Source organism: Camelina sativa, chromosome 5 (assembly GCF_030686135.1).
Source record: "Camelina sativa cultivar CO46 ecotype springtype chromosome 5, ASM3068613v1".
Taxonomy (NCBI): domain Eukaryota; kingdom Viridiplantae; phylum Streptophyta; class Magnoliopsida; order Brassicales; family Brassicaceae; genus Camelina; species Camelina sativa.
The window spans coordinates 18330667-18356999 of NC_141884.1; the positions used below are offsets into that span (position 1 = coordinate 18330667).

The following is a 26333-nucleotide window of genomic DNA, read 5'->3' on the forward strand; positions in this document are numbered from 1 at the left end:
TTTTCTTACCTTTTTCATATATTAGAAAAGCTAATAAATATTCGATATATATATCATCATTGCTTTTTTATTCTTATAAAAAAATAATCATTCATCTATTACATATCCCAGTAGACAAAGGTAGAGAAAGTACAAGAATCGGGTTTAAGGATCTGATAATACAAATACTTAAGACATTAATTAAGTAATTAAATGGAGGAAGAGTTGTCTGTTACAAATCTTCAAAAATGTACAACTTCAGGAGGATCTTTTACACAAAACCAATAAACTACGAAGAAGGGGCCTATCCTCAAATTTACACCACTCGATACAAATGCAAAAGTAAGAACAGACAGGACAAGACCCGACAGGAAAGAAATATTACTAGCGGTTGCTGAAGATTCCAAAAAGCTTCTAGATTGTTCTACGCAGAAGCTGATTCGATCTTCTCGATAACTTCCAGCCGCGTTTTCCTCTTCCAACCTTTCATGGTGGCTACTAAATTCACCAGTCCAACGACTTGTGCTTTTGTATATTCCTGTATATTTACAACCCATGTTTACACATTTTCATCAAACTACTCGAGAAGCAAAATTCATTGGTTTGTTTGATTTATGCAAGACCGAAAATAAAGAAGAATTGTTTATTTACCGGACGAGCCCTTGCCCAGTGAACATATTCCGTCTCTGGCAGATAGTATGCCTGCAAAGAGTGATGATTTTGGTTTAAGCTTGTAACAAATGTTTCTGTTTCTGAGTCTGCATATACACATGAGTTTATGTGTTGCTTACCTTGATAAATGTTTCGACTATTTGTAACTTCGGCTTCACATTTGTAGGCACAAAGTGCTGTAGCCCGTTTATTAGAACCTACAAGAAGATCGATAATGTGGGTCAAAACCGACTCACGTGATTCAATATATCTCTCAACTGCAGCTGTGTTGTTTATGTGAATTTTCAATATTAGTAGTATTAAAATGTCCTCCTGTCAATGTTGATTGAAACATCTATTATGCATGTATACAATTCCTGATCTTCTGTAGAAGAGAACACTGGAAAAAAAAGCAGGAAAAGTACCTGAAAATCTAATAACATGAGAGCACGTCCTTCATTAGTACATCTTTTTATTCGTGATAAACCTTCAACCAGAATCTCCGCAAATATTTCAACTCCATATTCCAGTAGGCGGTTTTGGACCTAATATATATATGAAAAAGGTTTAAAATGGATACAGATTTCCCTATAGCTTTATAAGACAACATTCGCAATCTGATTTCTTAATCAAATTAATTTGCATCCTGTCCGTCAGTTGATTGATTATGCAGTAGACTTATGTTCAGTTTGATTGTGACACACAACCATAAAAAAAAACCAAAAACCTCAACAGGTGCAATCTACTAATAGGGGGCTCAGGAAATCAGTCACCACTGATGTCCCAATCCAAAGATGCAAGCATTGATATATTCTGGCAATACTGTTAACTTCTGGAATTGATGAAGATTAGAGAGAAATTTACCTCCGGTGGAATGCCTCCATGAGCAAGCCTTGTTTTGTAGTGTTTGAATTCCCCGAGCATTAAATCAACATACCTGTTCATTTAAAGAGTTTATTACTTATGACATAGTAGCGATGCAATGAATGGTCCAGCATGCCAGTGCATTAAATTTCTGAATCTAAATTCGGCAGTTAAATAGGTGGCTTGCCAATTATAGTTTTGTACAAAACGAGAAATTTTTTTATGAAAACCAGTTTTGAAACTATGAACATTAAATACTTCATGATTCAGTTGAAAGGGAAAGTAGTGTAAAAGATTGATGAAGTAACAAACCCATTATGCTCCATTCCAAGCTCCTTGACTTCCCATTTAGAATTAGCTATCCGGTCGACATATCTGTAAAATTAGTTGAAGCTAAATGAATATACATACCCCCAGTGAGAACCAGTTATCAACTTTAGCATAGCAATGAATTCACAGTATATAGATTCAATGTAACAGTTTTAAAACTCCTGAGGTCAGTAAGAACAAGAACAGAAGGCGCAAGAGACGAAAAATGCAATTTATCTAATAACTTCTTTTGAAGCACAAGCTCAAAGTAGATTGGCAATTTACCCATTAACATGCAGCAGTATCCTCGCAGTTGTCCTATGTAAGTGCTCTGTCAGATGAGGTACGGAATCAACCTGATGAATCATTCCACTTAATGCAACTCCTTCAAATATATTTGCTACCACATATTGTATATAAATAGTTTTTCATTATATATATATAGGAGAAATAAGTTTCGCAAAAGAATACAATGAAACTAATGATCAGGTCCTGCATAATCCATTATTTGATAGAGCCAAAAGCCTATTAGATGCTACAGAGGTCTTTGAATAATAAGTTTGTATGTTGTCAACAGCATAGCAAAGTAAGGCTCCAACCAGAGTTTCTCTTAATGCAAGAAATCAAAACTGAAAGAGATGCATACCAGTTGACCAAAGAAGTCTTCAACCAGAGAGCCAGTTCTTGACATAAGCATTGATTGGAGATGAGCCTTTGATTTATGTAATATCCGAGCCACAAGAGAAACAGTGTCCACTGCAGCACATCTTTCCTGCAAGCGATAAAAAAGAATCATTTCATTACACAACCTTGAGATATAATGAAGAAGTGAGGCAGCTGCTCTTCTCTTCTCACACTTCATACATGAAGTACGCGAAATAATAAATGAATACGAATGGTTCAGATTGATGGAAACCTAGTTCCAGGTTATACCTTGAGACTAAAAGATACGCCTGATATGTGACCAGAAGTATTTAAGGGATTTGCTGGAGTCACGTCCGCAAGACTATGAACTGTGTTGGGAAAGGCAAGTGAAGAAGAAGGTGATGATGAAATGTGAGGTTTTATCCATTGCTCACACTCTTGTGATATCCGGGATAAGCTGCTTTTCAAACGATCTGCATTTTAAAATTTTGAAGTATATCTATGTTGAGCAAAATGGCTTTCCATATTGTAGCATCAAGGGGGTGGAAACTTTACAAAAGGAACGAATCAGTAACTCACGATTGAAAGAGTCAGCGACTCCTTTTCCACCTGAATTAGTATTTTCTTGACCAAATACTTGAAATACAAAATAGAAAAAGACCCCAAACAATTGGCATATTCCCTACAAAATTTCAAACAGGAGTAAGAGAAGCTTTAAACTAGAAATCGAGGGGAGCATAGTAAAGATATCTGCAGAATTCCAAGAGTTAGGATTGGTACCTTAAAGAATTCAACGTTAACAATTTCTAGTTTCTGCATAAGCCTCGCGTACTTATCCATTGATCTAAGACAACGAACACAGTAAATGCAATTCGATGTCATAAAAGTGACCTGGGGAATATATGCGATAGAAAGGCTGACATTATAATTTCAAACATTTGCTAAGCGGCATATATTACCTTAGAAGACAAAGGGACGATCCTGTTTGAGCTGTCAAATCATCATTAGTACTGAGATGTGAAGATGAAGTCCTTGATTGACTACGTGTAAAACTTCGTCTTGGAAGCTGACTATCCTCATCAATAAAGTCAGCAAGAAGGTCTTCGTTTTCATCTTCTGAAACAGGACTGCCTCCGTTAACGCGTTTTTTATCTCTTATCTTGGGATTCACAACATCATCGTGAATACTATCATTCCCTTCATCATCTCGAGAGATAGCTCCATTAACTGAGGAGTAGTCTTGATCTTCTCTATAGAGAGTTAACTTTGCTGAGAAGGGGTTTCCACTTTTCAGCCAATAAGAAAATCCACTCCTGTTACCACTTGGATCAACTGAGTTATTTGACTTATTCGAGTGAGGGAATCTGGAAGAACCAGTGGCACTGCGGGAAGAAATAATTAGGGGAGCCCCATCCCCCACAAGACCAGCAAAATTAATAGTTTGCACAGTATCAGGAGACAATTTTGTCCATGTCTCCTTCTCCAGAACCATTTTAAGCGCCTGTTAGGGAGAAAAACCAAACAAAAATTACCTTTACGTTATTATGTAGGAGAGGTGATGCATGAAAGTAACTAGGTATGTGGTATTAGCAATGTTAGTCCAATGGGCATGTGAAACTGAACTTACATGCATGCTTTGTCTATGAAACGCAGTGAAATAATTTTCACATACACCCTTTAGCTTCTCCCTAAAATCAACAACTTCAAATCCACAGAATGCTTCCCCAGCAAGGATAAAGATGCTCAGGTCTTCATAATTTTTTAGGAACTGATGTATACTTGTTGATGAAGCACCTGGGGAAGAGAGCAAAACTGAGACACGGCTCGTTGTAAGTTGCCAAAGATTTCTTCGTCCTCTCTGAAGAGTTTCTGAAACAAAAGCTGCACTTTCTTTTCGTAGATGGTACCATGGCGACTCGCCACATGATACTGCATCTCCAGAATCTCTAGGCTCATCTATTGCACTATCAGACGCCTGCAGCACCTGCTGCACGGAACTGGATGTTCCACTTCCATCAGACTCTTCAGCAGAAATTGTACAAGGAGGTATACTTCCAGAACTCATGGCTGATGAGAGGCCCCCATCCTGTGGGTCGCATGCACTTCTAGTTACTGAATCAACCATTTGAGTTGTTGCAGAACTTGGTGAAATCAAACTTTCTACCTGTTCCAGTTCAGAAGCTTAGCCCTTATAAACCATTACAGATAATTTAAACGAATTGACGCGGACAACATACAGAAAATAATCTAAAGGAAGTCGACAATGTATAAGATAAGCCATCAAAGAGAAAATATTTTAGGACCTATTAAACAACTTGTTTTAGGACTGAAACAAAAAAGTATTGTACTGAAATCAAACAACTTATCAAAATTCTTGGACAATCAGTTACCTAACATGGAGTACATAGATACAAACACCCCTTTGTTTGCTAACTAGGAAATAACCAAGAATTGCACACATTCCGAGATAATATCCCTATCAATAAAGCAGGTATTCTTAGAGTTCTACACTACCAAACTACACAAACACACAGAAAAACTATAAACAAATGCTAAGATTCACACTAATTACAGCTTAAAAGATAAATGTTTTATATAATGAGTTTAGGTATAGTTCTGCTCAGATTATAGGTGAAAAGCCTACACAGAGGTTTTTAAGACTATGAAATCTAACAACAATATTATAGCACTGAAATTCGAACCAGGGGGTGTTTTAAGAACCCAATCAAGGTAATCAGAAAATGTTAAATACAAACTAAAGCAGGGAATGGAACCTACCTTCTTTTCTGGCGTGAAACTCATTATCTCATGGTATGAATATATTAACTGAAACAGCACAGCTAGTGTTCTCAAAAGACATTGCCTAAACTTGGATTCTGGTGTCTGAAGGCATAGATCGCTGTAGGTAAGTCTGAAATTAATTTAAGAAAAGAAATCAGCAGGAATGCTAGAATCCAAACAAAAAGGGGCCTGAGATAAATACAAGATACTGTAATAGGTACCAGAAATAACTCAGGTGCATAGAGCATACCTACTATATTGGGTGGCAGCACTGTTATCCTACAAAAACAAATATATACAGAGAATGGATCAAAAATCTGATTGGTTTGATATGCTGACTTTAAAAACTCATTTCGTGGTCAGTAAGTATCATAAGTAAAGAAGAATTATCCCCTATGACAGTAATTGCATCTATATGAGTATAAGATAAACCAGAACATGTAAAACAAACTGTAGCCGTCTTTACATTCTAAAAAATAAGTGATGTCATCTATAAAAACACCACACTTGACTTGTTGACCATTCAATATATCTATCTGTATACCCTATATTTTCCATATTTAAAATTGCTACTTCGTGTATCTGCTAGGATCAAAAGTTACATCTAAGCAACAAGGAAAAAGACTGCCATACACCAGAAAAAATGGGGAAAAAAATGATTGCACCATACACCAGCAAGCTAAATACATCCAACCATCCATCCAAGCATGCATGACTACATTCTACAAGAGCAACAATTAAATAATTAACTCACATACCTCCCCAACAATGGTCTTTAGCACTGAGTGGGTTTCTGAGATAACTTCTTGCATAAAGAAGCTTTGTATTTTTTCGGCAAGACCAGAGACATCACCGATCAGTGCATAAGCGTCAAGGACCTAAAAGTATGAGCACATAACAAGTTAAATACTGCCACTGAACAAAATTTCTTGCCCGCTGACTGAACTGAAGGCCCACAATTTGATCCTTTTTAGTTTAAATCTTTTAAGGAGAAAGCTATAAAGATATAACATGAGAATTAGTTGGCTTACTAACCATTACATAACTATCTTCTTTGAACTCCTGGCAAACGCCCAACAATAGTGAATCCAGCTTATGGAGAGTTCTTCCTAACCAAACCTTGAAAAGAGTATGAGAAGCTCAACCGACTGAAAATAGAATTACAAAGACAATGGTTAGTCATGAATAAGCAATAACTACCTCAACACCACGGGTCATCTCTTGGGCTGCTGAGAATTCAGATAGACTATCAAGCAGCTGCAAATACTCCGATAGAACTTGAAACGCCTGCATACAAAGGAATATATTTTCCATCTCTTGTTAGTTTCATATCATAATATTACCATAATCCATATAAGAAAACCCTGGGAGTATACAACAGAGACGGAGATAAACTACCAACTCTTGTTAGTTTCATATCATAATATCACCATAATCCATATAAGAAAACCATGGGAGTATACAACAGAGACGGAGATAAACTACCAACCTTGCAATAGTTTCCTTCTTCAACAAGGTCTTCAAGAGTTGACCGCATTACCCTTGCATGGCGGAGATCGGTTAGAATAGGAAGCATATCCTGCAAGTAGAGTAAATTAAACATTCTTAACAGTGTGTTTGAATATTAAAATAAACACTTAAGCCCTTGCTGATTAGCCGAGATTACACAGTAGATTGTATGATTGTATCTAAGAAAGTACTTGCATAAACAAACCCTTAGAGATTAAAACAGACTAGATACTTGGTCACTTTCTAAAAAGTAATAATATAGAGTAATTTTCTACACAAACCTCCGCGCATACTGATGGAAGGAAACTATATTACACATGACAAAAATTTCAAGAAAATAATTAAAGAAACGACAGTAAAGCCTAGATGTCTGAAATAAATAGAGAATCCTACCAGAAGAGCTTGTTTCTTTTTGGAATGATTGTGTACAATAAGATCTCTGGAGGCCTCATTCATAGAAGAAGTCAAATTTCGTCTTCCATTCTGGCAAGAAACACACAAGAACGGCCACAACCAAGTTCAAACCAGTAACAGATAAAATAGAAAATGAATCCACTGGAGTGTTTATGTAAAGCTAAGAATATGAAACCGATACCTTGCAGATGACATTTGCAATCTTCAAATCTTTTTCAAGTTCTCTAACCAAATTCATCCCCTTCACTGGCCAACAGCAAATATTAATATTCACAAAACCAAACGCATACGGTCTTCTTAACCGACATCGTGTTTTCGTAAAGAGGAAAAAAAGACAAGTCTTTTCAATTTTAAGGTACTTACCCATTACTTCATGATGCTCCATAACATGGTGAGACAGATCTTCTGCCACTCTATCCAGCTGTACCAACCTCAAGGTGGCCTACACAGTTAAGAAAAAAACCTTATAAACTCCTTAACTAAAACGTTCATCAGCATTCTTAAATCTTTCAAGAATCAGGATAAGACCAATATTAAATTCCTTAAGAGGAGTTAGTACCTGTTTCTCAAAATAAGCCAACTCACTTTGATCATCCGGCACATTCTCCAAAATATGCATTACAGAATCAAAATCCTACACGAAAACAACAAAACCATAAATGCCACCACCTCTAGGCTTTAGTGATGAAACAAAATCTCCCAATACCAAACTAAAGCAGACACACACACACAAACCTCTTCATAAAACCCTTCTTCAAGCTCTTCAACTTGCTGAGGAAGAGGTCTATTCCCATAAATTGAACTAAGCTCAGTAGCAGTAGAAGATATACTCAACCCTTGATCAGAAGGTAGTCCAGCCAAAGCACGAGCAACCGCAGCAGCAGCTGCAGCACGTGCAGGAATCTACACACACATTGGATTTTTTCTAATAAAAACTTTAAAATCTCGACAAATTCTCAAACTCCATTTGATGTTAATGAATTTGGAGATTACCTCAGGACGATCGGAGAAAGAAGGAGAAGGTAAGAGACCAAGAGAAGTAGCGGATTTAACAGAGCTGAGGAACTTTTCACCAACTTTGGACAAATCCATCCCACCACTGCCGCCTTGGGATGATAATAAGAAAGGGAGTAAGAAGAAAACCCTAGAGCTCTCGAATCCAGCACCAGAACCAAGTTCGGTTAGATCTCCGCCATTGAAGAGGAATGGATTACTCAAAACAGTGCCGAATGGGAAAAGATTAGGCTGCATCTCTCAATCTCAAATCTCATCTTTTTTTATAGCACTAGTAAGATCAATGATTGATCCATCGAATTTTTCCCCAAATCCAATACTGAGAGTCAGAGAGAGAGAGGAGTGAATCGATTTCAAGATCGGAATGTGTTTTACTTCTTTTTTTTGGTTTTCTCCGGCGAGTCACACAAATCGGATCGGACAAAGTAATCGTGAAGAGAGAGATCTAGAAGGAGACTTTTTGATTTTTTTGGTTCGACAGTGGTGTGGTGTGGTCTGGTCTCTCTCTTTGGTTTTGGTTTTACCCAACAATTAAAATTGGTGAATACAATAAAAAAAATGATTAACGACATCTTTTTTTTTTTTTTTTTGGTAATTTGGTCAAAAATGCCATTTAAAAAAAAAAGTTGTTAGAAATGCCAGTTTATAGTTTTTCTTGTGAGAACTGCCATTTTTCATCTTTATGACATAAATAAAAAGACAAATTTACCCCTATAATAAAAAATAAGAAAATATATATTCATTAATTGTTTGGTATGAGATTTTACAGTTTCTGCGGTAGACAACATTGGCTGTAGACATAATTCTATTCTCATCTAAATTTTTGGTCCACAATTTGATGTCTTATATTTATAATCCATAACTTAATACTTAAATTGGTTTTTGTTGTTACACAAATCGTCAGACCAAACCTTGAGTGTGGTCTACTCAAGAGATGAAAGACATAATAGTGGTGGACAAAAACATTGGCTGTTGTATGTGGTCCACTCAAGAGATGAAGGACATAATAGTGATGGACAAAAACCTTGGCTGTTGGATGTGGTCCACTGGATTTGCAGACCTGCAATGTGGACACATTTTTGTTAGCAATAAACACAAAACACATGACCAAAAGGATATGGTACAACTTAAAAAAAAAAAGGACATGATAGTGGTGGACAAAAACCTGGTAGGCTGGATCTAGTCCACCAGACACCAGATCATGCAGTGTAGACAAGTTTGATAGTGGTGGACAAAAACCTGGTCGGCTGGTTCTGGTCCACCGGACACCGGATTTGCAGACCTGCAGTGTGGACAAGTTTTATTGTTATCAATGGACACAAAACGCATGACCAAATAAATATAGTCCACTCAAGAGAACAGAAGACATAATAGGGGTGGACAAAAACCTGGTCGACTGGATCTGGTCCACCGAATCTGCAGACCTACAATTTTGCTTACCTATTGTCGGATCTAAGAACTATGGAACTAGACCTAGTGGTTTTGCCTGCTATGGAGGAGGCAAGCGAATCAGACGGAGGTCTCAACTCTGGAACTCGTCTCAGATGTTTTTCCGGCCATGACGGACGGAGGCGGAGCAGTCGGAAGATTCGACCATAGTAGAACTGACTGCATGATGGAATCCATCATTGCATGCAAGAGAACTCAGAAAAGTGAGAGATTCAAATAACAATTTCATATTGAAGAAGGAGAAGATGAACAGTCGGTAGAAAGAGAGAAAAGAGAGTTTTGATCGTGTATGTCTAAGAAAGAAAGAAAAAATTTATAATAATTTTAGATAAAAAAGATGAAGGGTATAAAAGTTATTTGACAATAGATATGTGGCAGGCGGGAAAAAAGAAAAGAAAAATTGGCATTTGTGATAATGTTTGTTACTGTGTATGGCATATCTGATAATATTCTCTTTTTTTTTTACACTCTTCTTCCAAATTTTCTTTAATATATATATATATTTTTTTTTACCGTTGTTTCTTACTTTTCGTCATAGCTATTGCTACCGTTGTTGGAACTCTTGGTTACATATTTGGTATTTGTAGATTTGACAATGCCACAATGGAAACTAAAAGGGTCTAATCTCGCAAGAACAAAATCATGTTTTTTTGTTAGCAATTATTTTATCTAGGTAACAGCAATCATAAGAGCAACAGCCTTTTTAATTTATTTAAACAACACAAGAGAGATGCCATGCTTGTATAACAATCCGGCAGTTTTTGCTATTTAGAAATTATAGCTGCTGCTCATGTGATTGAATGAAAGCAAATAGAGGCTTTAATATATGCATTTTGGAGTTAACAAAGTTTTTTACGTACCAAAGAAGGAAAATGTTGTGACACTCTCTAATGATTAATGAAATCACGCCTGATTGAAGAGACTGAAGTATGAATGATGATGGGAACAGAACAAATCATTTGAACCCGAGTTTTAACAACAACAAAGATGAAAAGTTGATGCAAGGTTGGTTTACATAAACAGGATCACAAAAAGAGAGAGAGAGAGAGACTGGTAGAACATTTTTGTACAACAATGTTGGCGATTAGTAGCAAAGGCAACTTTTGTGGTTGTCAGCTGATAAACTTTTAAGTTTTAACAGACCATACTGAGCTTCCAAGTGTGATCCATAACACATAGGCAATGCAAATAAAACATCGATACCTTCTTCTTTCAAATTCTCAACAACTCTGCCCAAGTCGTTTGAAAGCTTGCCATTCAAGGGTTTTGAGATGATAATAAAAGTTGATCTTCCATAAAGTGACTAGATAACAATGTCCGATAACATCAAAGGAACTTTCAGCTATTCCCTTGATGAACCTACGCGTCTGACAGTGAATCCAGCTTTATGATACCCATTGACCATTGTATCTTCTGGTTCAAATCTATCTTACCAAAATAAACAGCGATTGCCTCAATACGTGAAACCCCCTTCCTCGCTCTCAAGAGCTGATATCATACACGAATATAACAACTCAGGATTCCCAATCCTCCGCGTCCAACAAGGTGACTAAGTTAGGGGCGCCTGGTATTTTTCGAGAAATTAAGACGACAGGCTTTGCTTCATGCATGCTTATGGTTTTACAATACGATTTAAAGTCGTGTTTGGTTAGTTGCTTTATTGGTAAGATCCCGTTAGTCTGTGCTAAGATATGATTAAACTGAAACCTCTCAGTTCCAAAGCTTCAATAACACTGTTGCACTTGGTCTCTGTTGGTGCTTCGTCTAAGATTAACATCATCATAAAATTTGGTTCATTGTTCATTGCGCAGAAAACAATGTCCAGTAACATCATGTGGTAGTGCTAAGAGGAACATTGTAATATCTATATTTCAAAGCTTCAAGGACGCTGAAGAAGTCCGTTTTATCTTTTGATGTGTTTTGGAGATTACCATCAAATTTAATGGTTCACAATAACTTGCAGCCTTGCAGGGTTTTCCAATGTCAACTAACAAACTATGAACTCTCGTAGATTCAGATTGAGCCTCTTGGATGGTGATTCCTGATTCCCTATAGTCTCCGATCGATGATGGATCCGAGAAGAACTTTTTTCCCCTCATCAACATAAGCCTTGATTGACAAGGCACCGCAATAACCCATCCTCTCAAGAAAATAGTTCATATTCCTATAAATCTCATCAGGACTGAGACCACTAGGAAATGGGAAAACCAACATGTCCCAGAAGACGCAGCATGGCTTACTCGATTCTGATATCTCCTCTCGCCGAGAATTTGTGTATATACTTTTTCTTTTACGTGGAGAAGTTAGGGTTTGATTTGTGGCTGCGCTGCTGATGAGAGCATATTGTTTGAAAAGGAGCCTTTTCTACCTACGGATGAGAGTCGGTTAGCCTTTTACATTGAGTCCCAACTCCCAAATAATAAAAAAGCTTCCTTACTACGTAGGTAAAAATCATGACTTGAAATTTCAGTTTCATCAAAATTATGTGAAGTCAACTATAAAAGTAAAGAAAGAAGAGTAAAAAACAGTGGCATATAAGTTAAATTTTCAAAGACAATGGCAAAAAACCTAAAGGCAAAATACCATTCATGTGAAAACTTATGAGCCAGGACATTATCCAAAAACCCATGATTAACGCTTTGTTTTTCACAAACGACAAACTAGTCATCAGACCATCGTCAACAGCAAAACCCATAAATATAATCCTAAGAGAAAAAGTCTGCTGAGTCCTTTAAAGTATTCCAAGCCAAACCCAAAAGGAGATAAAACCCGAGAGCCGAATAGAGTTTTTTCGAAATTATTAACGGCATTTAAAACTGGTCAAAGAGAGAAGTATCATCATCACTTCATCAGCAATAAAACATCACTTCCTTGACCTTGTCTTTTACTGCTGGGAGCTGCGAAGCGACTGGTCCTCCACTTGTTGTGTTCCTCGACCTGCTCGAGCCTCCATCTGAGAACTCACTCTCCATGTAATAACGAGCTCGGAAAGCAGCCAAGTGTGCGTAGTAAGCTGGTGGCACAATTGACACTGCTTTCGTGCACCTTGCATACCTGCATAGTTTTATACTTTGTTTAGCGAGAGAAGTTCAGACAGTCAAAGTTGTCAAAAAAGAAAATGTACAATGTTGTTCCTTACGTGTAGCACAGGTTGTTGGTTAGCGTTTGCAAGGCATCAGCTGAGAAACCGTTCTCGTCGAGAAGCACATGGTAATGCGCAGGCCTGCTTGTTCCCTATTACCATTCAAACATTCGAAGAAACTTAATAATATAAACTATGCAGAGACCATGATCTCATTAATTTGGGTCTAGATTCTTGGAAGCAATCAATACCTGTATACCAGCGTGGCTATTCAAATAGAAGTCGAACTCATTTGGATGACAGATTTGAGTGTCAACCACAGTACCTAAGAAGAAATGAAAATATATTTAAGATTTAATCATCAGAAGAATTAGGAATTAAAAATGAAGAGGAGATTGTGGAAACCTGGGAGAATATTGCCACTCCTATCAGTCATATCACGATTCCCGTGTTGAGCAGGGAACAATCGAGTGTGGTGTCGTTTCTGGACTATCACAAAAGTGACACGAGGAGCATAATGCTCCTGGAGAGAGTTACAAGCCTTGCGTATAGCATTCATCTCATGGAGCAGAACCTGGTTAAACTGCCCTTCGCTTACTCCATCACTGCATAAAGAGAAACCCATTAAAAAAACATGGTCAGTTGCTCAAAGACAGATTATTACATTTAAGTAAAGCCAAACATGGTCATGAGCAGATTATTACATTTCAAGGAAAATCACTTACCGGTAGAATATGATCCTATGAGGTATCTGTCCCGTAGCTTTCCTGAATGCTATGAAGTGTTCCCTGAAATCACAAGTACTGTCCCCTTTCATTGATCTTGTCAAAAAAAATAGAAAATAGAATAAAAAGTTGTAGATATTTTGTTCTTACCTTATTAAACCAGAGTGGACTAACCCTCGCTCGGGATCCTGTACCAGCTTATACAGGTACTGAATGATTTCTTCCCTATGAGCCTGAGCAGAAACCAATCCTCGGTATTTTGTTATTTCAGGCCAGTCCATAGAGGCCACAACCTGTAGTTTAAAGAGAATTACCATTTTTGATGAATCAGTAATGAAATGAGATACAAGTAGTATTAATCAAGATATACATACAGCGGCAATAGATGGACTCGAGTCTTCTCCAGGTTGCGGGTGAGTAACATCAGCACCCATGATTATGGTTGGGCGATCAGTAATAAGAGGTATGTTTCTTCTGATAGCATCATTAAGAACAGTGTTCCTTCCCCCAGTCTGTAATACAAAATAACCGTTTTACACCATCATATAAGTACAATTGAATGATTAAAACATGAAACAATAAGATGCATAGATGACTAGACCTTGACATTGATCTTCAATGCGACATTTTCCATGTACTGCTTATTGAGTTTAACAACTTGTCTTGGTTGACAACACTGAGAGACGATCCCCAATTCTGTTTCACAGATCCTTTTGATTTTTCCTGCAGACAGAAAAAGAACTTCAGGAACAGATTGTCGAAATAAATTTACACCAAATATAACCAATCATTTTTACAGACTTACCATACGATCCACTCACATCAGGTAATATGACAATCAATAGTTGGAGACCAGGTGCCCTTTTGTAGATATCATGGAGAGCTTCCTCAATACTTTGAGGTGGATAAGAGATGAGCGGAATAATAGGCTGTGTATTAAATTGCTGGTATACATAATATAAAACAGTTAGTAACTTTTCGGGCGTGACATTGTGACAAGAACCCAACAGCATGAGATAAGTCAGACCATTCCTTTGCTGACGCACATCTCAGTCAGCTGTTTGCAGAACTCTACCGGTAAATGTTGGTCAATCCGTGTAGCAAAAGTTACGCAAGTCCAAGACTTAACTGTTGCTCCATTAACCATTTTCTGTAGCACACATATATCACAGCCAAAGGGAGGTAAGAGATCCAAAAAAAATTAAAACACACGTTAAACAACAATAAAGGCATTAAGTACGATCTTCATCACCAACTTTTTCTTCCACATCATAATCCAAGGCAGAGAAATAAAAGATCTATCAAAACGAGTAAAATAGAAGTACATTTCGTAACTAGTTTCAAGTTCCTACAGAACACAAAAAGAACTTTTTCTTCCCACATCCAAATCCCAAAGCTGAGAAATATAAGATTTATCAAAAGAGAAAAATAGAAGTATATATCATATCTAGCTTCAAGTGCCTACAGAAAGCAAAAAGCCTATGATAGTCAATTACAGTATTACCTTGTTAATCATGTTCCACTGTCCTAGCGATGGATTTACCATTTTCTCTCTACCACTCTCATGGTACTTCAACTGTAAACAGAAACAACATCGTGATGAGCAACATTGAAAAGAAAACGCAAAGTAATAACAAAAGTGTAGTCGAGAAAATCACCAATGGCGGAGGAAGTACACGAGCTTCAATCGAGGCCAGTTGGGAAGTCACTGACATCCCAAACTCCTTGCTCACATCATCAGCGTTATAATTATTTTCCACAACCAACTAATAATAGAAAAAAAAAAAACGTGATGTTAAACAGACGTGCAAGATTGAAGACTCCTTTTCCGACGGAAGAATTATTGTAAAAGTGATGCAAAGGGGATAAAACTTACATCTTTGATTGAACTCTCTCTCTGTGCAGGTCGTTGGCAGGTAGCTCTTAGCAACGCCGTCACTTGCCTCTCATTGAGCCTTTTGGTGTATCTTTGGTCTTTAGCAATTTTACATAACTGCAAGAACCAGAAACAACCAGATATTTAATGATACATAATGCATCCAAGAAAATGATGGAGATAAAAGAGTAGATGATTAAACTAAAATCATACTTCCATGGGTATGTAAACAGGTCTTGCGTCACTCCCAGTTTGGATAGCAGGTAGAGACGTGTATCTCACCCTATAATTATATTTTTCAGCAAAATATTGTATAACCGTCTTCTCTGATTTGTCCTCTAACGTGAACCTGAAATTATAAGAACAAAAGAAACATCCGCTACTTTATAACCAAAGATCAAACACCTCTTTCAAGAAAAAACAACGAACAAAGTTCAATGATTCTGCACTTGGTTAAGGCTCAATGAAGTAAGCATCTTCACCTTAGCTGACTGATGGGACAGCTGGAAATCCCACTGATCTTGGCACTTTTTTCGTTATTCCAATGTACCAACGTGACTTTTAGTGTCCTCAAAACTTTCTTCACCTAGATACCAACATATGATTTTCAAAGTATAAAAGGCATCCTCTTGCATAATATTAACAATTTAAATGTGGAGTAAAGTCAGAGATGTACCTTAAGCCGATCTGAGTCCCTAAGTGGTCTGCTTAAGTCCCTTATATTCAGAAACTTGCTAATAAAGTCTGTGACAAGAATCGGTTCATAGAATGATCTTGCTGAAACGTCTGCATCATAAGAAAAAACATAGCTATAAATGCATCAAAATAATCTCCACTCAAAATAAAAAACAAGTAGAATTATTGAAACCTCAACCAAAAAGAAGAGATTTAATCAACAGCATCAACCCAGGAAAACATTTAACATGTTCTTACCAATATTAAGCGACAAGCCCATCTGAGTTAGCCTTAGACTTTGGAAATAACCTCTGTAGTACTCAATACCATCTCCAAAATCACCCTGACCAAAACCAGTGCTAAAAAAAGACCTCCCAACAGAGACATAACTGCAAAGAAGTAATACAGGGAATCTTAAGTCTATGCATAGCTTTTGTTAATAAGGAAGTTTAAGCAAATTCCAGATTTCCTACTATTGAGAGGGCGTATCCCTGAGAGCAACATCAAGAACTTGGATAACATCATAGGGAGCATCTCTTTGCTTGTGACGCAGAAACTGTTGCAACTGATAAAGATCAGGTCTTGACGCCAGCTTTATAGCAACTTTAAACTGTCTGTCCTTCCTGCCAGAAAGAAATCACAATGCCAAACAAACAAAAAAAAATGTAAATAAAGGGCATTTCTGAACAAAACAAAACAAACCCATCTACGAAGAGTTAAAAAAAGGCATTACCCAAAAGAACCATCAGCTCTTTTTTCCGTCAGATTCACAACAAACACTTTCGATTCAAAAGGTAAAGCACCAGCAGTATAGATGCTTTTCCTTCCATCATACGCAGGAGTCTTCCCTGCCAAGTGAGAATCTTTATATGTTTTAGCCAAAACTTTCATAACGTTCCTGTTCACTGCCTTTGATATAACCTCAGGACTGATCGAAACCTGTAACCCAAAAAAAAAACAAAACTTTTAGCCGTACAACTCCATTCATGAAAACAACAACAACGCTATATGACAAAAAAAAAAAAAAAAAAAAAAAAACAAGTCAATAAACACAGACCCTGAAAAAAACAGATTCATCATCTCAAAAAATCTCTACGAACTTTTTAAAAAACATACGAAAATACATCAGATCAACAGTATAATAGAACAAACAACAGTAGATTCGTCAAATGAAAAAAAAAAAAAACCCTAACGATGAACACAAACGACAAAATCAAGTCTTAAACGCGGATTCTAGTGAACAAAAACACAAAGACAAAATCAAAGTCGTAAGACGTACAAGGTTTACAAAAACAAAAAAACAAAAATCACCCATGAAAGAGACGAAAATATTTGAAACCACCACACGAGAGAGACTTACATCGTAATGGTAGAGATCACGATCGGCAACTTGAACAAGGAAATGATTCGCACGAACAGTGATTTTCCTCCCCACAGTACCACGCCCTGGCCGTAACTGATGCGTCACCGCCTTCGACGACTCCGGTGGAAGCGTATCCTCGGGTTTCGTCTCCGCCGGAGTAATCTCAAGCTTCGACAACGCCGCAGCAGCGTTAGAAGACTCCGTAGTAGAAGAAACCTTGCTTCCCTCTTTAGACGAAGAAGAAGCAACAGACACCGTCGCCTTAGAAGAAGACGCAACTTGACTCGCAGTCGGATCTCCGGTCAAGACGACACCGCGACCTCTCCCGGCAGAAACAGGAACTTGCGTCGCCGTCAGATCTCCGGGTCCGACGTTACCACGACCTCTCTCGCGAGAAACAGGAGCACCACCACGGCCACCGTGACCAGAAGAAGACTGGTCAGACCTCCGTCCACCTCTGCCGCCACGACCAGCGCCGCCGTGACTGCCGCGATTCGACATTGTGATTGTGAAAGCAGAAGAAACCTTCCAGAAGTAGAAACAAAATCTTTTCAAAAACGGAGAGAGAGAAAATGAGAAGTTAAATGGTTTACTGTGTAGAGAAGAGAGTGGGACGACGACGTCTCCGTTTTTAAAGAGAAACTGCAAGTTAAAGGAACAAATATAAAGCCAGATTACTATTTTACCCTTATTGTTTTTCCTCCTCGTTTCTGACGATTTTACCCTTGCCGCTTTGCCTTCTCTTTCTTTTTAACCGTTCAGAAATATGTAATTGACTGATTTGCCCTTGTAGCTTCGTGACCACGTTCCTCGTAATTTCCTCTGTGCTTTACTGTTGGGGTCATCGTATTTTTAACTTTTTATTATAAAAAAAAATAAATAAATAAAGAAAGGCTGTGTTCTTTTTTCATGAATTGGAAGTCTGTATATGCTTTATGCAGAAGAACCAGAGTAGGGACGAAATAACAGATTTTACCACTATTGGGACTATGTTATTTACTATTCCAGCTTTTTTCTATTTTGTACTTTACTTGAAGAACTTATGTAATTCGTGATTTTTTTTTAACATAGAAGAAAATAAAAACGAAAGAAACATTTAACGATTTGTGGTTTTTACAAGTCCAAAGAAGATTTGTATCAGTGAATAAAGATAAGTATCATCTCAGCTGATTATGATTAATGATTTGATGTATATATATCTGACACATTCATAATATCCCTCAAACATCAATATTTGAAAGACAGAAGGAGTATTAGTGAATAAAGAGATAAGTATCATCTCAGCTAATTATGATTGATGATTTGATGTATATATATCTGACACATTCATAATATCCCTCTTTAACAACACACCACCATGACCATCATGTCAGTTTCTTACGGCAGGCAGGTTCATTGGTTACGAGGTCTTGTTTTTTACTGATGTTAAAAAAAAATGCTAAAAGTTTGGGATTAATGTTTTTGTTTGTTCTTACCTTCTTCATTAATTTATACAACCCATGTCGTACGAATTAGCCTTTTTCTTTATTAGAGAGTCTGAATTTTTAATTATTATTATTTTTTCAAAATAATAATTATTACTGTATTATCTTTATGGATTTTAGTTTAATGTATTTGCATTGTGAGACTGCTTTATATTTAGGCAAAGGACCGATTTAAAAATAAACTGTTTCCTTTTCTAGCGAACAACAATCTTTAAATGTTTGTAACTATTTAATACTCTCTTTGTATCACAAATGATGATTTTTATGATTTTTTCTTAAAAATTGATTTTCTGTATACTTTAATCAATTAATATTAAAAAATTATGAATTTCAAGAATTAATAATAAGAATTTAAAAGTTTAATGGATTACTATTAGTTACTAATTATAAAATGTGTTATTATAAATAAAGAATGCATTTATAGTTAAACATTAAAAAAATCCTAAAACATCATCTATTGTGATACATAGGGAGTATTCAATTTTGTGGGAATTATAAGTAATTTTGTATATAAAACATGCTAATCCTTATTTATATTTGTAACCATTCTAAATTCTTATGTTATAAATGGATTTTTTTGGTTAGTGGAGTTTGACTAACGAGTACCTAATGTTCCTTGTATCAACGTGTTTAAAATGGTAATGAAACTAAATTCAAAGATTATTGCGATTGATGTTAATAGTAAGTAAGACTTATGGCCAGTCAAAGCTTTGTTTAGAGCATTTTCATCAGTAATACTCAAATGAATGTTTTAAACTTTAAATATACTAGATATTTACTCGCGGTACACCGTAAGACTATATTTTTTATTTAGAAATGTAAAATAAAATTTCTTTATTATATTAACTATATATGTATATAATATATTTTGTATTTTTTAATCTACTATAGTTTTACATCAATTACATTATGTAGTGTATAATTTATATTGTCTACATGTAGTGGTTTATTATATACAAGTTAGGATATCTTTATTATTCATTAAATTTAATTTAGTCAACAAATATTTTTTTGTGATTTTTCTTTTTTATTTACAATGTAGAGATAATAATATTACATAATATATTCTATTTTTATAATTATATGAGTATACTACAATTTGACTTTGTAATTTTGATTGTTTTATCTCTATATCATTTAACACTTTTATATTTATAGTTGTGCAAGTCGATTAAAATGGTGGAGAGTTTTTTTGTAAAGTTTGATTTATATCAATTGTTTCTTATTAGAATGGATTAAAAATCTATATATTAATATATTAGCTACTAAAAAACACTTCGGTGAAGATGTAAATTTTTTTTTAACAATTTGTGTCAGTTCGGGCCCCAAATTTTTTAAAAAATTAAAGTTATTATCAACAGTTTAATCACTTGGCTTTCAAGAAAATAAGTTATTATCAACAGTTTTTTAGAGAATAGATTAATTAAATATAAAATATTTAATGCTAATGGGTGTTGGTCCAATACTTTTGGAAATTTGAATAGGAAAAAATCTTCTTAAGTTAGATTCCAAATTTGATATTATTTAAAGTAAAAAATAATTAAAAGATTAATGTTAATGGTATGATTGTAAATAAGTTCCAACTCCAGGATTTATTTCATAAATGTCTCCAAAAATGTATATATATTAGAATAATACTAATATAGTTTTAGATTCTCACTAACTTGTTTTTATTTTTATTACTCCCATTAGTCATCCTTAAATATGAGTGTCTTATCTAATATATATTAAAAATGCATTTTAAGTATATTTTATAATGTTATAAATGTTGGATATAGAATCTATGTAATATTAGGAAAATAAAACTAGAAACTGTAGTTATAGTATAATACATTATATTTTTTAAAAATATATATTACATTATAAAAACTTTAAAACATATATTACAATACTAAAAAATCAAACTAAAAACTCGATATTATAAGAAGAAACAAATACATAGAATGATAAAAACATATAAAAGCATTATAAGTAACTTAATTTCTCAAAACTAAATGCATACTTTGACCAATGACAAAGCATAAATATCTAAGACAACCTAATGAAATGAAAACCCAGAAACCACAATCTAAACTAGACGACGCAGTAAACCAAAAACTGAATTGCAAATATAAGTCTCAGAATCATAAACCTTCGACTAAGATACCAATAAGAATGACCTTCACATCTGACTTCAAACTAAAAGAAAAGTATTCATAGATTTTATTCACATAATCAAATTCGACATCAAATTGGAACCCCCGATCCAATTAACAAAGGGATTTTTTCTAATAAGAAAACTACCAATGAATATGACGAAGAGGAGATGTTTTCTTTGCTTACCTACAGTGCCCTCGGCTGCAATTTCCGATCAGAACGTTGATTGGTTTGTACGTTGATTTTGATTATACGAAATCTAGGAATGATTTTAATAAATCGATTCATGAAGTAGAGTGTGTTCCTTGATTGTATAGAGAGAGAGAGAGAGGGTCAAATGAAGAAAAGGGGAAAAAACAAAATAAAATGAAACAAATGCATTATTGATACGTTAAGGTGTCTCTGAGTATCTAAATTAGTCTGGGCAGAGAATAAATCAATTTATAAAGCAGAGTGTGTTCCTTGATTGTATCGAGAGAGAGGGTCAAATGAAGAAAAGGGGAAAAAACAAAACAAAACAAAACCAATGCATTATTGACACGTTAAGGTGTCTCTGAGTATCTAAATTAGTCTGGGAAGATAATATATCGATTCATGAAGCAGAGTGTGTTCCTTGATTGTATCGAGAGAGAGAGAGAGAGGGTCAAATGAAGAAAAGGGGAAAAAACAAAACAAAACGAAACCAATGCATTATTGACACGTTAAGGTGTCTTTGAGTATCTAAATAAGTCTGGGCAGAGAATAAATCGATTCATGAAGCAGAGTGTGTTCCTTGATTGTATCGAGAGAGAGAGGGTCAAATGAAGAAAAGGGAAAAAAAACAAAACAAAACGAAACCAATGCATTATTGACACGTTAAGGTGTCTCTGAGTATCTAAATTAGTCTGCGCAGAGATGAATTGAGACGTGGCACACAGATGAATTGAGACGTGGCACACATAGGAACACTTATAAGTTACTAACATATCATTTTGTAAAGGAATCAATTAGGAGAAAACCATTTTTTGCATAGTTTTTATTGATTTTACTAATTTTGAATATTTTGCAAGTTACATTAATACGATTTAATATGTGTGTTTATTCGTTATGTTTGAGTTTAGTCGGTTCTATTTGTTCTTATGATTTAGTATTTAGTACGAAATACATATTGTATCAAGAAAATAATGGAGAATACTTAATTTTTTTCTCAAAAGTGGCAAAATCCACAAACTATTCAAAAAGTAATATATCTAAAAGATTTTTTTTTTAAAAGTGGCATTTTTAACAAGAATATCTTTGGTAAAGAGCCATGTTTTAAAAATCGTTAGGCGCTAGTCAGGCGGTTGGGGTGGGTCTAGCGCCTAGCGAGAAAATTGGATATTAAACGGTGATTAATCGGAGACTAGTTTTAGAGTTATTTTATTAAATGAATAATAAAATATAAATATATATAGTATTAAATATATTTATAATTTTATTTATGTTATAAAGAAATATCAAATAAAATATAAAACTATAATATTGTCTTTAAAATTACGGTAAACATATAAAATTGTAATTTTAAAATAAAACTTTATGATTTTTATTAAAAGTTTGTACATTAGTTATTGTAAAACATCACAAACTCTTAGTTTAGATGTCTAAATAACAAAAAAAATATTTGATTTATATTTGGCTCAAAAAATAATTGGTATACAAAAAATTAAGTTGGGAGTAATTGGACTAGGCGAGTTATAATCAAATTAAACATAACGGATTAAATAAGCATTATCGAATAATTTATATTAGGCGGGATTAGTCATTAATCAAAGCAAAGAGGATGGGTTTAGCGATTTTGCAGGGTTGTAATCGGTGCTAGGCGAAGATTTTTAAAACCGGAAAAGAGTAATCAATCTTTGATGGATGGTTAGGATTGAGTTTTGTATATATTTGTAAGTCATTAAGTGGTTTTGGTGGATCGAGGATATCAAGACTAATCAAGAAAATGTGGAAAGATAGGAAATAAGATTTGTTCAAAAAAATGTATTAGTATTTCGTATTAACCAGAAGGAAACTAGTTTAGAAATCAAACGTAAATTGCATTCTTATATTTTCATTGTTTTGTACCATACGAAATGGTAATCTTGAAGAAATTAAGATATCGTAATTGGTAGATGTTCTTTTTAAAAAGAAACTTGTATTTGTAGTCTTTCGTACAATTAAAGTGAAACTTGTGGAAGGGACCGAGTTTGGACCGTATATAACACATGAAATGAAGATCGCCTCCCCATATATATATCTCTTCTTACCACCGCTATTGCCGGAGCTCTTTCGCCGGACCAACCGGAACCGCCAGATCGCCTCCCCATATATATCTCTTGGCCCTTGCCTTTAGTTCTGTCGCTGGTCTTACTTTCACTACCGGATCTGACCATTCGTCGTTGGCATAGTTTTCCGCTTCTCCTTGCAAGACCGATGGACCAATTATACGCACCAGGTTGTCCACTGTTAATTTTATCATGGACAAGTTATTTTACAAAGACAATACATTATTTACTCGATAGACAAGTTTTACACTTGTCCTCTATTAAATTTGTCATGCACTAGATGATTCACAAAATTTCTAGTAAACAACATTTTTATTAACTCGGTGGACCAGTTTTAAACTCGCACAAAGGAGAGACAACTAGTCATTTATTTATTTATATTCTAGACAAATAATTTAAGCTAATGGACAAGTTTGTACTCCTCAATTTGTCTACGAGATTTGTCATATTAGCAAGAGGGCAAAAACGTCATTCTATCTCATATTTATGGTAGATCAGAAAAAGAATCTTGATTGTGGTACATTTGGAAAGTTTTGTGGGAAATGTGTTACATTAAACAAAATTCCCATTAGACAATGTTATACTCTATAAGGCTATATAGTATATATATACATTTGTGACGACCATTCGAATTCATATTTTACAAATGAATGACTCCAATCATGTTTTGGATATAAGTATATATCTAGCTGTTTCACGATATTTTATTTTTATAAAACGACGACATCTCAAGCTTTGAGCAGTGAGAGAAATAGAATGAGAGCTTCTACGTAAAAGAATGAAAAAAAATCTTTGCATATACAAGGTTTTCTCTCTTTTCTTATTCTATAAGAAACATCTAGATCTAGGCGTGTATTTATATGTTTTTAGATAAACATATATTTAGTCTTTCTTATCGTTTTATATACTCCCTCCGTTTCATAATATAGGATGTTTAGAGAAATATTTTTGTTTCATAATACAGGATGTTTTCAATTTTCTATGCAACTTTTAGATTAAATTTATATTTTTTATTATGCAGACTTGTTTATGATTGGTTAAACTTTATAAAAGTAACTATGTCTTAATATGCATGTTTCCACTAAAACATTCTATATTTTGAAACGGAGGGAGTATATAACTTGAGGCACGAGTTTGAATCAAGTTTGGACCGTGTTACAGTGAAACGAAGAAGCTAGCATTGGTGTATTTGATCAGTCAAAAAAAGCTCAGACAGAAAAGAAAAAGATGATTATATCGATATTGATGTTTGCATTTATACACAATTTTGTGATAGGAAACATCGCATGGAAATTTATTGTATAGCCAGTAGGAAGTACTATATCATCTATAAAAACATAAAGTTATGAACAATAAGTAAGTGAATTCATGAATTTGGATTTGTACAACATCCAAATTTCAAAGAAAAGTGTGGTTGGGGTTTTGTGATGAGAGTTTCGAGGTTGTTGCTTCTTGGAATTGTACCTGATTATTATTGTTCATCATTTGTTTCTCTTTCTTTTTTGTCTCAATCCTTTTTAGAAAAGACAAAAAAAAAAAAAAAAAACACTAACTAGCATGTTTATAATAAGATTAATTTTCTTTACCTGACCATGTGGGATCAATGATCGACCGGTCGAACAGCTCACTAGCTATGGGGCAATCACATGAACCCAAGGCTGCCCAAATGCTCTTTTCGGTTAAATTTTCCAATACGATAAATAAAATTTTCATAATGATTAAAGACGACCTATAACTAAAACGTTATCATGGGTATGTAAATTGAGTAAATCGCATATGAAAACGTTATCTTATGCAAAATTCCAAATAAAGTTACACTAAAGTATGTGTATTTGTAGCTTTAGTGGTGTATCAAACTATAAACTTTTTGTTTTTAAAATAATATATACTCTTATAAATAAATAAAAACGGTAATAAAAAAAGTTCTTATCAATCTTAAATAAACATCTCATGTGATATTCATAGAAAATGGGGCTAACACGTAAACATGGCATTGCATCAAATCTCATAGTACGTACATGCAATTAAGGCTAGTTAATAAGGATGGAGTGTAACTAATCCACTTTAAAAACCTTTGTCGATTTAGCATTGCACGTCTAAATCTTTCCAAACAATTTTTAACATTTGTCATAAAAAATGGAATCTCCAATGCTACTTGGTCAAGTTTTCGTTCATGTCGAGAAGACTCTTTGTATTGATTCCAAAATAATTACTTTATTTATTTTTTTTTGGGTACTGCTGTATAATTCTTCTCTGATCAATTTTTTTTTTTTTTTTTTTTTTATTTGATGTTATTGATACTGTTTGAAAGTTTACATTGTGAAATACATAAACCGGCGGAAAATAAAGATATCCCCGGAGTCTATAGCTCAAAAGAGAGAGTCTAAAATCCAAAAAAGAGAGTCTAAGCCAGCGGACAAAGTATAAATCTCCGGAAACAACTAACAACTAGAAGGAAAGTTACAAACCGCATTCGAAAGAGAACGAATCCAATAGCTAAGAACAGAGGCATACTGACAATAATAACTAAGGCAAACACTATGTCATAAACAAACAAATCAAACTTCTCTTCTGAAGTTTATGCGAATGAGCTGTATCAATGCTGCCCACGGCCAAAACATCAATCAACAACTGCCTCCTCCTATAACAATGAGAGATGATCTCTTCAAATCAGACTTCATAACCTGACAAATAAAGGCCCAATTCAGAACTTTAATACACTTCCAGATGCGGCGAGACTACTGATGCGTCAAAGAGCGCCTAAATAGAAGCCATACAAAAGCAATCCGACATTCTCTAGATTCGGAAACGCATAAGAAAAGGAGCAAAACAAAATCAAAATCATTTTGATGAGCTTCAAGTTCCTGAATCGAAACTCATCTATAGAGGTTACCATCACCATCAACTTCCACCTAAGATCATTATCCGATCATTTTAGAAGCTTTTAATATTTTGTTCTAAACTAGGTTACATGAAAACATAAACATATACGCGGAAGCGAAATATTTCGGAAACAAAAAACGATTTTTCTCTAGAATTAGGAAATGGAAACGTTTACATACAAATATATATATGTATATATACATACAAAT

At 34.9% G+C, this 26333-nt stretch overlaps 2 protein-coding genes across 14 annotated transcripts; both read right to left on the bottom strand.

Annotated features, from left to right (window-relative positions):
* Positions 1-156: 156 nt before the first annotated feature.
* On the bottom strand, positions 157-8682 carry LOC104786933 (uncharacterized). 13 transcript variants are annotated; one of them, XR_015557077.1, is made up of 25 exons: positions 8146-8682; positions 7888-8055; positions 7712-7786; positions 7516-7594; positions 7334-7393; positions 7132-7221; positions 6719-6808; positions 6430-6516; positions 6265-6348; positions 5988-6107; positions 5480-5508; positions 5227-5359; positions 4076-4612; positions 3408-3949; positions 3229-3292; positions 3028-3130; positions 2737-2921; positions 2450-2575; positions 2089-2134; positions 1807-1869; positions 1495-1567; positions 1056-1175; positions 771-848; positions 631-681; positions 157-517 (listed from the first exon to the last, which is right to left on the bottom strand). XR_015557077.1 is itself a non-coding variant. In XM_010512414.2 (25 exons), exons 5-25 carry the CDS (start codon positions 7388-7390, stop codon positions 404-406), a joined length of 2817 nt encoding a protein of 938 aa, XP_010510716.1. In that variant the 5' UTR covers positions 7391-7393; positions 7516-7594; positions 7712-7786; positions 7888-8055; positions 8146-8682; the 3' UTR covers positions 157-403. The 13 variants fall into 13 exon arrangements, 5 of the variants coding, with proteins under 5 accessions (XP_010510716.1, XP_087306340.1, XP_010510714.2 ...); XR_015557078.1 differs by having other exon boundaries at positions 2089-2203; XR_002038070.2 differs by having other exon boundaries at positions 7334-7398.
* Positions 8683-12172: 3490 nt separating this feature from the next.
* LOC147943940 (protein argonaute 5-like) lies at positions 12173-21805 on the bottom strand. Its single transcript, XM_087450220.1, has 22 exons — positions 21143-21805; positions 18023-18168; positions 17334-17861; positions 16707-16912; positions 16447-16596; positions 16232-16362; positions 15975-16084; positions 15781-15884; positions 15512-15647; positions 15299-15415; positions 15081-15188; positions 14927-14998; positions 14450-14572; positions 14228-14366; positions 14024-14145; positions 13797-13934; positions 13573-13715; positions 13423-13485; positions 13103-13302; positions 12949-13022; positions 12755-12849; positions 12173-12669 (listed from the first exon to the last, which is right to left on the bottom strand). Exons 3-22 carry the CDS (start codon positions 17835-17837, stop codon positions 12465-12467), a joined length of 2940 nt encoding a protein of 979 aa, XP_087306346.1. The 5' UTR covers positions 17838-17861; positions 18023-18168; positions 21143-21805; the 3' UTR covers positions 12173-12464.
* Between the last annotated feature and the right edge of the window lie 4528 nt (positions 21806-26333).